Source organism: Gobio gobio (assembly GCF_949357685.1).
Source record: "Gobio gobio genome assembly, chromosome: 18".
NCBI lineage: Eukaryota > Metazoa > Chordata > Actinopteri > Cypriniformes > Gobionidae > Gobio > Gobio gobio.
The window spans coordinates 46,962,184-46,976,517 of record NC_137111.1 but is presented as its reverse complement, the minus strand read 5'-3'; the positions used below and the strand labels follow the sequence as shown (position 1 = coordinate 46,976,517).

The following is a 14,334-nucleotide window of genomic DNA, read 5'->3' as shown; positions in this document are numbered from 1 at the left end:
TTAATAAAAGTAAATTTCATCAGCATATTAATCCAAGCTCAGTGCTTCACTTGATACATTTCCAATATACAAACATGTAATATTATTAGTAACGGCACTGATTACCAAAACGATAGTAATTTTATTATTAAAATAACTTTATTATGCATTTTCCTCCAGCGCCATCATCTGTAGAACATATGCACTGCTCTCAAATGTTAGTCTGGAGCCATGTTTAAAGCAGCACTAGGTAACTTTTCAACCTTTATAATATATTTTCAAACCTCTTGTGATGATACATCGACTTACAATAGGTTGAATGGCACGTCTGCCATAGCCTGACGGGGTCTGTGTCGTTTTTAATCGTACTTTTAAACTTCGGGTTTCGGGTAGTAACCCGAGAAAAAAAAGAACTACAAAATTCGACTGCTTTACGGCATATACGTCACTTCCACCCCCACTTCCTTAAATTCAGACGTGCGAGAAAAACTATCATTTGTTTGCCGAATGTTATAGTCATGGCCGAAGCAGCACAGAAAAATAAGAAAGCAAAGGTTTTGTCGGGGGAAAGCAAAAAGAGGAAAGGAGAAAGTGATGGGATTAAAGGCAGGAGGATCAACATTGGGCAGCGTTTGCTCGTTGGCGTGAGCTGAAGGAGGAGCGGCTACATTCTTGCAAGTAAATACATAAGACGTATAAAATCATATTTTAGGATACCTAACATGTCTGTGATATTTGTTTATTTGTCTTGCCTCAAGCTATAATGCAAATCGATTTTTCAAATTTGCAGATTCATCTATGGTAGCTTGATATTATAATATTGACGATATATGGTCATTACCTACCACTCAAACATTGAATTGAAGGATCATATAGATTCTGTAAAACGGTAACCAATAGACTAGGCTACTATAATGACGCTGGCTTGTAAACGTGAGCATCGCGATCATTTGGCGTTTGAAAAAAATAAAACCCATGAAATGATATTCATATGACATGCTGAAACATGTGCCACTGTACCTGGGATGAAGACATTTCACACGCGACGCAAGCAGAACATCTGCAGTGTTCAGGGCTATCATAGTTGCCATGCCAATAAATGCACGTGCGATGCATCCGCTGATGTAGAATGACAGTTTACGACAGTAGTAGAGGACAATACTGTTTCCCAACTGTAGGGGGAGCCCGAGAGCAAAACCTACCTAGTGCTGCTTTAAGCTTACTTGTTTCTAACAGGGTTCCCATGAAGATGGAAAACTATAACTACGCATGAAAATTAATTGATCAATAGATGTGTGTACTCTGTTGTTATGGTCTAATTTAGTAATGTTAATGTTTGATGCCCGTCCCTCTGTTTCCCATAGGCTCGGAAAGCTCAACAGATGACAGTGAACGAGAAGAAGATGGAGACGCTGATCATGACGAAGAGGATCATCCAGGCGGACGAGCGAGTCTTCGGAAAGGAGGTCCTCCAGAGCGCTCGCTTACACCACAGCACTGGGATAGCCCGTCCGAAGGCTTCAAAGCTCCCACAGTTATAGACGAGGAACCCGCCATCCAGGACAGCCCAGACTCGGGCAAGAGGAAGGGTCAGTTCGAGGTGGACGTGGAAGGGTCCGGCGGCAGAAGAAAAAAAGCAGAAGCTCTAGGCGAACGCAACTTGAAAAGCCCAGCGAAAGGCAAAACTAGAAGCAGTAGAGGCGGAGATTGGCTACCAAGTAGTTCGCCGGAGGATCGAGGTGAAAGCAGCTCTGAAGACGAAGCAACTGAACTTCAACCCAAGGACGTACCAAAAGGCCATCAGAAAACCAAAGGCTCGCCTTCGAAGAAATACAACGGCGTCAAGGAGAAGAGTAAAAGCGGATGTTCAGGATTCTGGGAAATCCCAGAGAAAAGAGCCAAAATGTCCACAGGGATTGAGGAGCGAACACCCAGCTGTCGCACCAAAGGCCAGAAGGACGTTTGGTCCAGCATCCAAGTTCAATGGCCCAAGAAGACTTTAAAAGAGCTGTTTTCAGACTCGGACACAGAGGCGGCCAACTCTCCTCCGCCCGCGGTAACCGCTCCGGACGAGCCGTGCCCCGAACCGGCACGGGACGAGGAGGAGGAGGAGAAGCTGCAGGAGCATCCCAGCAGCGGCACCAACTCCGTCCTCAACACGCCTCCGACTACTCCCGAGTCGCCCGCTGTGCCCGAAGGCCCCGCCGAGGTTCTGGCCGAGATCCGCGCGCCCTCGCCGCCCGCCAGCCCTCAAACCGTCTCTTTACCCGAAGGACCTCTGATGGAGGAGCGGGCGGGGGGGCGCAGCGAGTCCGACAGCAGCACGGTGGAGGTGGAGAGCCTAGGCGGAGAGATCCCGGAGATGCATCAGGAAGAGGGGGCAGGTTCCCCTTCCAAGGCCTTCGACGGAAACCTGTCCTGCAACAGTAACAGCAACTGCAGCCTGACGCTCAGCAACAGCAGCCAGCTGGAGAGCGAGCAGAAAGCCAAAGGTACAGATTTACTAAACAGGGGAAATTAGTGTGAGAGCGCAGTGCCGTAAAAGATAGTTAAAGAGCACCTATCATGGAATTTTGAAATGTACCTTTCATGTAGTGTGTAACATAGATCTAAGTGAACAAAAACATCCTGCAAAGTTTGAAATATGACAGTGCACCGTATATATAGTTATTTTCTTTCAAAAGTAAGAGTCGACTCGGAGTCATTTTTAAGAATCGTTAGAAGACCGAAGCTTTTTCTCTGACTAGATGACGTCAACTTGTCAAGTTATTTGAATACGATACGCCCACTTATTGCGCTCCAAGACGCCAGTGAAAACTAGAAAACATCATGGCCACGAGACCCTGTGTTCTGAAGTGCGACTCAAAAGCAAACTTCTTTCATCTGCCCAAGGATGAGCTTTTGAAGACTAAGTGGCTTGAAGACAAACCATTCGTCGTCGCGATTGTTTGTTTATTAGTCTTCAAATGTCTCTATTTGCATGTTTCGTGATCTCAGGAAGCTTTTATTATGGACTTCTATTATGGCACATGGTTCTTCTTCGTCTGTCTGTACATGGACTACATGTGCACAGAGCGCCCTCCGGCTGCCAGGATGATTGAAAACAACACATAAGAGACTCAATCGCTCATGATTAGGCTACATCTGCGCATTTTGAGGAAGTATTGAATAAAAAATACTCCTCTGTTTAGAAATTTGACACAGACATATGAGAATCTATCAATATGTCTCCTCATCTGCACACTTTTGAACTAAAAGCCCTGAGGGATGTTGATTTCTCGCGAGGAGTTTTTTTATGAATGAGATCAGCTGAGGCTCATTTTACAATCAAACGGTACCGACACGGTTTTCATATTCATAACTCCTGACACATATTAACAAATTACTGTCACTATAAGACTTTGATGGGCGTTCCGTTTCCGAAAATATCTGCACCGACTATACCAATCACAACTGACTGGGTCATCGGACCAATCACCGCAGATTAGCGTCAGGTAAAGGCGGGGTTTTGAAAAGTGAATCACTAAAGGAATCATTTGAGAATCGCTGTCAAAACAGGTAAAAATAAATGCATATTATAAGAAAACTAAAGTCTTTTTTGTCATTGCATGCATGCAAAACTATTGTTGGGGACTTCTAAAACAATATTTGGAACATTTTAAAATGCCATAATAGGTGCTCTTTAAAATGGATAGTTCTGACGACATGCAAATTAAAGAACACAGACGCAGCCGGATCATTTCCATAATGGCCAACACAATCTACCAGTTAGCATCAGGTTTAACCCTCTGGTGCTCTTTGTTTAGGGGTTGCATTGGTCGTCTTCCCGGTCATAAGTGACCGGACACCTAAAAATTAAACTTTCTCCGCCCCAGTAAAACCAATGCAATTTATTTTTCTTCAATAATATTTTTTCTTTTGAATTTTGTATTTTGAGATGATTTGATGGTATTTTTTAATATTTATGCAATAATTATGGTCTATTTTTGCCATTGAAAATTATTTAAAAAAATGTTTTCTAATTTAAAAAAAATAAATAATAATTATTATTGCAGTATTTCAGGTTAAAATAGAGACTAGGCCTTCAAAATAATTTTTTTTGAAGGCAGATTAGCGCGCTCTTTTGGAATTATTGAAGAAATCATGCAACCATGGGTGTAATCACTAGAGGTCTCTATGGAGAATTCCCTATACTAGTTCTCTTTCGAACACATTTAATGATTTTTTTTTGATGGATTTGAATATAAATAAAAAAAAATCTCAAAGACTATTTATTATAAAGTTTTAGATATTTTTTTTGTTTTGTTAGAAATATAGATTTTTTTTCTGTGAATTTGTGTTTTTGCAGATTTCCCATTCATTTCCTATGGTGGTCATTTTTGACCGAAGAGCACAAGTGGGAGTATTTTTTTTATGACCACTTAGCATGCTCGAATCATGCCCTCAATTGTTTTGTGTTTACATACCTAATGCTAGAAAAGTCACTAAGTGTCATATCATTCTGATGAAGCTGTGATTTTTAAAAATTCAAAATGTGGTTCATAGGTTCAGTTTTTCATTGGTGTGTGTGTGTGTGTGTGTGTGAGTGGATGTGTCAATATCACACTCTTGATGTTTTAGAGAGTCACCCCTTTACTGCTGTGTACTTTTTTTCAGCATTGTGGCCGATTTGTAGATTGTACACACAAAATATTCTGTGAATTTTTGTGTTTTTTCCGATTTCCCATTAATTTCCTATGGTCGGTCATTTATGACCAAAGACAATGAACGCTACTTTTTTTTAACGACCAATTAGCATGCTCGAATCATGACCCCAATTTTTTTGTGTGTTTACATACCTAATGCTAGAAAAGTCACCAAGTTTCATATCATTCCGATGAAGCAGTGCTTTTTAAAATTTCAAAACAGAAAATTTTGCATGATTCATTTAAATACTCTCCTCCCATAAATACAGCGACTGAAAGGGAAACTCCTACAAATGCATATGAGATCAGCCGCAAAAATAACCCTGTCCACGCCTTTACTGTTAGTAAATCTGGCCCTTATAATGTTACAACAGATTTCAATTTCAAATAAATGCTGTTCTTTTGATTTTTCTATCCATCAAAGAATCCTGACAAATAAAAACACAAAAACATTAACTGTTTACAACACTGATAATAATCATAAATGTTTCTTGAGCACCAAATCATCATATGAGAATGATTAGTGAAGGATCATGTGACACTGAAGACTGGAGTAATGATGATAAATTCAGCTTTGATCACAGGAATTAATTACACTTTACTATATATTCACATAGAGAACAGCTGATTTAAATTGTAATAATATTAATATTAATATATCTAATAAATGCAGAACAAAATCATACCGACCCCAAACTTTCAAACTGTAATTAGTTTTTTATTTTATTTTAATTATTAAAAAAGTCCTATTACATTAGTTCTAAAATACTTTACAATGAGCGAACCATGAACATTTGTTTTGTTTATAAACTAATGTTAACAGATTAATAACTACGGTAACACTTTAGTTTAGGGTCCAATTCTCACTATAAACTAGTTGCTTATAATCATGCATATTACTAGGATATTGGCTGTTTATTAGTACATATAAAGCACATATTAATGCCTTATTCTGCATGACCATATTCTACATCCATAATCCTACCCAATACCTAAACTTACCTTCACTGACAAGCAGTAATTAGGAGTTTATTGAGGCAAAAGTCATAGTTAATAGTGAGAATTGGACCCTAAACTAAAGTGTGAGCATAAATACAGTTGCAAATATAATGCATAATGTTAGTTAATGCTTTGACTAATGTTAACCAATGGGACCTAATTGAAAAGTGCTACCAATACTTCAATATGACTTAAAAATATATTTCTAAAATGTGATTAATGTGCAATAATGCTTTGCGACAAACTCTCTGAATGTGTGTTGTGTCATTAGACAGTGAGGAAGAGGTTTCAAAGTTAGCAGGTGTTCACACAGAACGTGTTTTTCCGCACATGAACACTGTGTAAAGAAAAATAAGTTTAACTTGTATTTTAAAAAATAGCTGTTGAGATGTTTTTTATTACTGCGCTGCCCTGCGACTCGTGTTTTAAACACAATCCCTGTTCTGTGTGGCACTTTATCTGTTAATATGCTGTGAGTATTATTTGGCACACATTAAACATCAGTACAAAATCATTGAATGAAATGTTTCTCGCCCGTCTCACAGCCTCGTCCAGTCAGAAGCGGCACAAAGAGTCTCAAGGCGGCGGAGCCTCAAAGAAACACAAGCGGACTCATAAAAACCTGAGCCTACATCCCAAGAAGAACCGCAAACCAGGTAACAGAGGTCAACATCTGCTCAAAGAGCCCGTGAGGTTTTAGAGCCGGTAATCGTCTGTGATGAAAAGCTTCACTTCTGTAACTCACTTTAAGTAATGGCTTTGTCTCCAAATGAACTTCCGGTTTGCTTACACTCTTCTGCCAATAAGAACAGATGCTGCTCACGTTTCTTTTACACTTCAGTCCTCAACTCAAACACTTCATTATCTGCTAACGTTAAGTAACTACATGTCAACCAGTGTTCATTTTGATTAGTGTTAGTCATAGTCTTTTGACTAAAATGCCATTTAGTTTTAGTCATATTTTAGTCACCTGAGTTTTATTTTAGTTTAAAATCTAATAAGTTTAGTTAAACTGTAATGCATTAATTGAGCATTTAAGCATTACATAACCGACTGTTACTGGAATACATGTCAAAACTGACATTTCGACATAATTGTGTTTTGACTGTTCAAGCGCAAAAATACACGAAAGAGCTAAATTCACTTTTTTTTGTTAGTTTTTTAAAAACATCAATATAATTTGTATTTCTGTTTTAGTAAGTATATCAGGTTAAGCTAAAGCTTCAGATAAGTTTGTTTATTTTTAGGGCTGTCAAAAGATTATTCGCGATTAATCGCATCCAAAATAAAAGTTTGTGTTTACATAATATGTGTGTGTGTACTCTGTTAATTATTATGTATATATAAATACACACACAATTTTTATATATAAAACATTTATATTTATATATATTATAGATTATATAAATGTATATACAGTATATACATGCAAATATTTCTTAAATATATACATGAATGTGTGTGTATTTATATATAAATAATAATTAACAGACTACACACACATATATTATGTAAACACAAACTTTTATTTTGGTTGCGATTAATCGCGATTAATCTTTTGACAGCCCTATTTATTTTATTTTTTCAGTTAACATTTATTTTATTTCAAGAAATGAATTTATTTTAATGGTTTAGTGAACTATTATAACCCTGACACTTTATTTGTGTCAGACCCTGTTCTTAGTCTTTCCTCCTGACTCTGAATTAAATGGGAATGATGAATAGTTTATTGTGTAACCAAAAGCGTATATATAATGCGTGACTTGTAATTATAAACAAGCTCGAAATGCACCAGGACTCTTATTTTGAAATGCCGGCTCATTCAAGTTCAGATGAGGGAGATAAAATATGCAGTTACAACCGTCTAAACATATTACTATATAAACATGGTAAAGTAAACATTGTGATTATTCCTCCTCAGCATTAGATCATAAACATGACCTGTCATAAATGTGTGTTATTGATTGATTGAGCCGCTCTGAAGCGCTGACGTGTTTTCCTGCCGTTAGATCCGCACATTTTGTCGCACGTTGTGATGTCTCAGTTCTAACGGGATCTCTTCCCTAATCGTCCCTTTTTTTGACTGTTTTAAATTTTAAATGATTTAATTGATTAAAACTGTCAAATTAACTATTAGTTAAATTAAGGCTGAAGACTAGGGTTGGGTACCGAACTCGGTACTTTTAAGGGCACCAACCGAATTACGTCAAGTACCGATTCACATTAAATCAATCGGTACCAAATTTCGGTACCTGAGAACACATCTGGTGATATAGACTAGAGTCTGTGAATATTAAACCACAAAAAGACTTTAAATACGAATCATGTGTGTCTCTGTGCGAATGAATGCCATAGACACGCGGTTTACCTCATACACACACACTCACACTCACACACACACACACACACACACAGAATCTTGTGTGACGTGTTTCCATCTCTGCCGTCTCAGATGAGGACATGAACGCACGAGAGACACTGAGAGTCACTATATGAGCATTTTACCGTTTCATTTGAGAAAAACTACCGTCATGTCATAAACACACAGAAACTCAAAGATCTTCACGGCAACCTGTCAAAATAAAAGTCCGGTTTATCTTGACAAATACATCACTGTTGTACAGTAGTATTTAGATACGTCTCAATGTAATAATAATACTAACACTAATGTAATAATAATCAAAACTTTATTTTTTAAGTAATAAATAAAACATTTTCTGTTTTAATTGTAACCGTATAAAGCTCAGTTGTGCAGCTTTGTTTGACAAAAAAAGTTAAAAGATACATTAAATGAATGTCTTATGTCTTCAGTTGATTACCAGAAAATACACAACACATCATTTGTGGGAAATCTTTTCATAGAAATGAAATTAAAAAGAAAATAATAATATGGTTGTTTTATGAATTAAATGAAGTAGCTGTTAACCTTCTATTTACTAGTAAATATTACAGTAAACAAACATCACAGACAATGGCAGACTGAGAGCAGGGCAGCTCTGGCATAATGTCAATAACACTTCTATAAACGATAGGGCTGTCAAAAGATTAATCGCGATTAATCGCATCCAAAATAAAAGTTTGTGTTTACATAATATATGTGTGTGTACTGTGTTAATTATTATTTATATATAAATACACACACACATTCATGTATATATTTAAGAAATATTTGCATGTATATACATTTATATAATCTATAATATATATAAATATAAATGTTTTATATATAAAAAAAAAAAATTTCTTTAATATATACATGCTTGTGTGTGTATTAATATATAAATAATAATTAACAGAGTACACACACATATATTATGTAAACACAAACTTTTATTTTGGATGCGATTAATTGCGATTAATCTTTTGACAGCCCTAATAAACGACTTACAGGTTCTTTACAAACATCCCTAAAGTACAGAGAAAAGGAACTGCTGGGTTCAACCCTACTGAAGACTTGTTGTTTATTCAAGCATTAATTTTTTATTTAAAGGGTTAGTTCACCCAAATATTAAATGTCTGTCATTAATTACTTCCCCTCATGTCGTTGGACACCCGTCAGACCTCCGTTCATCTTCAGACACAAATGAAGATATTTCAGTGTAAATCTGATGGCTCTGAAAGGCTTCCATTGGCTCAATGCACGGTTCACTCTCAAGACCCTTAAAAGGCACTAAAGACGTCGTTACAAAGTCCATCTCACTACAGTGGCTCTACATTAACTTTATGAATCGGCGAGAATAGTTTTTGTGCGCAAAAAAACCCTAAATAACGACTTACATAGTGATGACGATTTCAAAACGCGGCCTCATGAAGCTTCGAAGCGTTATGAATCAGTGAGTCGATTCAGCGGTTTGAATTGCCAAATTTCAGCAGTTTGACACGCGATCCGAATCATGATTCAACTCACTGATTCATAACGCTTCGAAGCTTCATGATGGCTTGTTTTGAAATCGTCATCACTATATAAGTCGTTATTTAGGGTTTTTTTGCGCACAAAAACTATTCTCGCCGATTCATAAAGTTAATGTAGAGCCACTGTAGTGAGATGGACTTTGTAACGACGTCTTTAGGGCCTTTTAAGGGTCTTGAGAGTGAACCGTGCCATTGAGCCAATGGAGGCCTTTCAGAGCCATCAGATTTACACTAAAATATCTTCATTTGTGTCTGAAGATGAACGGAGGTCTTACGGGTGTCGAACGACATGAGGGTAAGTCATTAATGACAGAATTTTTATTTTAGGGTGAACTAACCCTTTAATGTCGTTATAAATGCGAGTATGACATGATGAATGCTGGCGAGTCCAGTGACGCTCAGTGTGTGTGTGTGTGTGTGTGTGTGTGTGTGTGCAGCCCACAGCAGTGACAGCGAGGACCAGTGTATCAGCGAGAGCCCTGCCAAGAGCAGCGGCGAGCTGAAGTCCAGCCGGACGCCCCCCTCAGGCCACCGGTACCAGAAGCACGGCGAGCCCGAGCCAGAGCCGGAGCACGCCCACAGCCGGACCAAGTGGACCTTCCAGATGTGTAAGTGCCAGCATTTGTGCTAGTCTCATGCGTTTCATACCAACTGAATGTCTGACGTGGGCTCCCTTTCGCTCCTGTTCGTCCAGCGGATCTGGAAAAGATGAGCAGTCTGGAGCGGATCGCTTTCCTTCAGGAAAAACTGCAGGACATCAGGAATCACTACCTCTCGCTCAAATCTGAGGTGGCGTCCATCGACAGGAGACGCAAGCGCATGAAGAAGAAGGAGAGAGAGAGTAAGTGCTCCGGTTTTATTCTGGTCTTTTACAGAATTCATTCATTCCAACTTGTGTTTTGTATACCAAATTCAGCTTTTAAAGTTTATTCAACTATTTAACATGAAAAAAGTTTGTACAACTATTGACCCTAAGTTGAGAAAACACTCTTCGTGTGATATTGATTAACTATATTAAATGATATAAATATTATAGACATACAGAGGTATTATTTTTGCCCCTGAATATTGAGGGCTGAATCACGCATATAAATGCACAAGCGCACTCTAGTGTGTTTTTGTAAAGTGAGGAACACACTCGATAATGTCAGATCGCACATCGTTAAATATCAGGATATTATCGTAGACGATATATATATCGCACACCCCTAGTTACTATCTCAAATCAAAAGTCCTGCACCCTCGAGTCTGTGATATTCTGGTCTCTCGTCTCTCCTTAAAGGATTAGTTCACTTTTAAATAAACTTTTGCTGATGATTTACTCACCCCCATGTCATCCAAGATGTCCATGTCTTTCTTTCTGCAGTCGAAAAGAAATTAAGGTTTTGGATGAAAACATTCCAGGGTTTTTCTCCATATAATGGACTTCAATGGGCTCCAAACGGATAAATGACAGTTTCAGTGCAGCTTCAAAGGGCTTTAAACGACACCAGATGATGAATAAGGGTCTGATCTAGCCAAACCATCAGTTTCTGAGAGAAACCCAGCAGTATTTATGCTATTATTTTACCTCTTATCAGACGAACGTGATCATCTCTGAGCTCAGCCATAACTTCCGGAAAGTAAGGTCAAATACGAGCGTGGTCATAGATGTATACGTAGATGCCTCATTAGCGACTGCACGGATCAGTAGAATGAGGCATCTACTATCGATTTATCTATAACCACGATCTAATTTGACCTCACTCTCCGGAAGTTATGGCTGAGCTCAGAGATGATCACGTTCGTCTGATAAGAGGTCTAATAATAGCATAAATACTGCTGGGTTTCTCTCAGAAGCTGATGGTTTCGCTAGATCAGACCCTTATTCATCGCCTGGTGTCGTTTAAAGCCCTTTGAAGCTGCACTGAAACTGTCATTTGGACCTTGAGCCGTTTGGAGCCCATTGAAGTCCATTATATGGAGAAAAACCCTGGACTGTTTTCATCAAAAGCCTTAATTTCTTTTCGACTGCAGGAAGAAAGACATGGACATCTTGGATGACATGGGGGTGAGTAAATCATCAGCAAAAGTTGATTTAAAAGTGAACTAATCCTTTAATTTATTTAGTGATTCCTCTGAGTACCACTAGTGGTACTCGTACCACACTTTGAGAACCACTGGTCTACCGGAAGTTAAGTTTGGGCCACAAAAGCGCACATGCGCAGAAACGTTTGTTTATGTTGTTGCCGTTGAAACTGTCTATATATACATTTCTTGGAATCCCCTTTATTGCCAGTCCAGAGTTTGCAGGTTTGAGACTAGAGACGGCTTCATTAAAGCAGCACTAGGTAGGTTTTGCTCTCGGGCTCCCCCTACAGTTGAGAAACAGTATTGTCCTCTACTACTGTCGTAAACTGTCATTCTACATCAGTGGATGCATCGCATGTGCATTTGTTGACATGACAACTATGATAGCCCTGAACTCTGCAGATGTTCTGCTTGCGTCGCGTGTGAAATGTCTTCATCCCAGGTACAGTGGCACATGTTTCAGCATGTCATATGAATATCATTTCATGGGTTTTATTTTTTTCAAACGCCAAATGATCGCGATGCTCACGTTTACAAGCCAGCGTCATTATAGTAGCCTAGTCTATTGGTTCCCGTTTTACAGAATCTATATGATCCTTCAATTCAGTGTTTGAGTGGTAGGTAATCACCATATATTGTCAATATTATAATATCAAGATACCATAGATGAATCTGCAAATTTGAAAAATCGATTTGCATTATAGCTTGAGGCAAGACAAATAAACCAATATCACAGACATGTTAGGTATCCTAAAATATGATTTTATACGTCTTATGTATTTACTTGCAAGAATGTAGCCGCTCCTCCTTCAGCTCACGCCAACGAGCAAACGCTGGCCAATGTTGATCCTCCTGCCTTTAATCCCATCACTTTCTCCTTTCCTCTTTTTGCTTTCCTCCGACAAAACCTTTTTCTTATTTTTCTGTGCTGCTTCGGCCATGACTTTAACATTCGGCAAACAAATGATAGTTTTTCTCGCACGTCTGAATTTAAGGAAGTGGTGGTGGAAGTGACGTATATGCCGTAAAGCAGTCGAATTTTGTAGTTCTTTTTTTTTCTCGGGTTACTACCCGAAACCCGAAGTTTAAAAGTACGATTAAAAACGACACAGACCCCGTCAGGCTATGGCAGACGTGCCATTCAACCTATTGTAAGTCGATGTATCATCACAAGAGGTTTGAAAATATATTATAAAGGTTGAAAAGTTACCTAGTGCTGCTTTAAAGTCAAGTTACCTTTTCTAACTAATGTGTTCCTCCCAACTCAACTAACCCCTGGTTCTGTCCCGTCCCAGCAGGCGCAGCGGCGGCCTCGTCGTCGTCCTCATCCTCGCCGTCCTCCAGCTCGCTAACGGCGGCCGTCATGCTAACGCTAGCCGAGCCCACGGTCTCAGGCGCGTCTCAAACCTCCGGGATGTCGGTGGAGTGCAGGTGACAGGAATGGGACGGCTCGGAGCAGCACAGAGCACTTAACCAGCACCCGGCCCGCCTCAGCCCGGCTCCGGCCCAAGCCCCTGCACTATTGGACGGAAAGACACTGACAAACACAACAACGGGGCACAAGTATGACGAAACAATAGCCACCAGATACAGCAACAAGCACTATTTTATAACGACAACTGTTTCCTTGGCAAGCTAATTGCACTCAAGTGCACTTTTTTCTGAAAGTTGGGTCGGGTTTGACGATAGGACAAAGACTATTTCTGTTCGTTTGTTTTACAAACCAACCCCACGATGTCCATGACTATTATATCCTGAATATGAGTTTTCCACTACAGTGATCGTCACTGTCGAACACCTTCAGTTCCACCCATAGCAAAGCATTGGGGGCCGTTTGAGATGGGCGGCACGGAGAGTGACTGACAGCTGGTGCCTTAACGCTCGGGGCGCTCGTGAGGAATGCTGGGTAATCTGTGAGCGGAGGGGGAGATGTGCGTTTCGGCTATGAGGAACTCGCAGGAAAGAGAATGTCTCCTTTATTTTTAAACATGGCAAGAGCGTCGAGTCAGTCCACGTCATATTTCACCCTAAAATCAATAGGACAAAAAATTATATATATGTATATATTTTGCTCAAAGAAAATAAAAGCCATAAAAGTCAATTACTGCATTTTTTTCTGCTGGGAAATTTTTTTATGTCATTTTATAATTATAATATATATATATAAATAATTACTGTACTACAATTATAATTTCACAATGAAAAAAAGTCTTAATGATCCTACAAATTGTGGTTTTATTATGCAAGATTTTTTAATATGTGTAATTAAAAAACTGTATTACAATAATGAGAATTATATATTAAATAAATAATTCTATATTAATTTCACCATGAAAAAAAACCCGTGTTGATCCTAAAAATAATGGTTTTATTATGCAAGATTTGTTCCATTGTGATTTTATTTATGTGTATTAAATATGTTATTAAAAAACTCCATTACAGAAATGAGAATCACCATTGAGAATTATATATTTAATAAATAATTATATATTAATAATTTCACAATGAAAAAAAATCTTAATGGCCCTATAAAAACGCCTTTTCTTTAAATTGTGAAATGTTTTAAATATAATTATGTGTTAAATATTTAATAAAAATACTCTATTACAGTATGTAATGAGAATTATATGCTGTATTTAATAAATAACAATGTAAGACTGTGAATTTTTCAAATATGTTGAACGCTATT

The 14,334-nt window shown here is 38.4% G+C and overlaps 1 protein-coding gene across 4 annotated transcripts in view; it reads left to right on the top strand.

Moving 5' to 3' along the window:
- The window catches only part of arid4b (AT-rich interaction domain 4B), a 168,525-nt gene extending 154,781 nt beyond the window's left edge, over positions 1-13,744 (top strand). For 2 of the 4 annotated variants that reach the window (XM_079843604.1, XM_079843601.1), the window contains 5 exons: positions 1,344-2,471; positions 6,209-6,319; positions 10,013-10,183; positions 10,270-10,416; positions 12,941-13,674. In XM_079843604.1, coding sequence (XP_079699730.1) covers positions 1,344-2,471; positions 6,209-6,319; positions 10,013-10,183; positions 10,270-10,416; positions 12,941-13,080 — 1,697 coding nt within the window. In that variant the 3' untranslated portion in view covers positions 13,081-13,674. Of the gene's footprint in view, positions 1-1,343; positions 2,472-6,208; positions 6,320-10,012; positions 10,184-10,269; positions 10,417-12,940 lie in introns of all 4 variants that reach the window. The other 2 variants (XM_079843602.1, XM_079843603.1) reach the window with 2 other exon arrangements.
- The last annotated feature ends 590 nt before the right edge of the window (positions 13,745-14,334 follow it).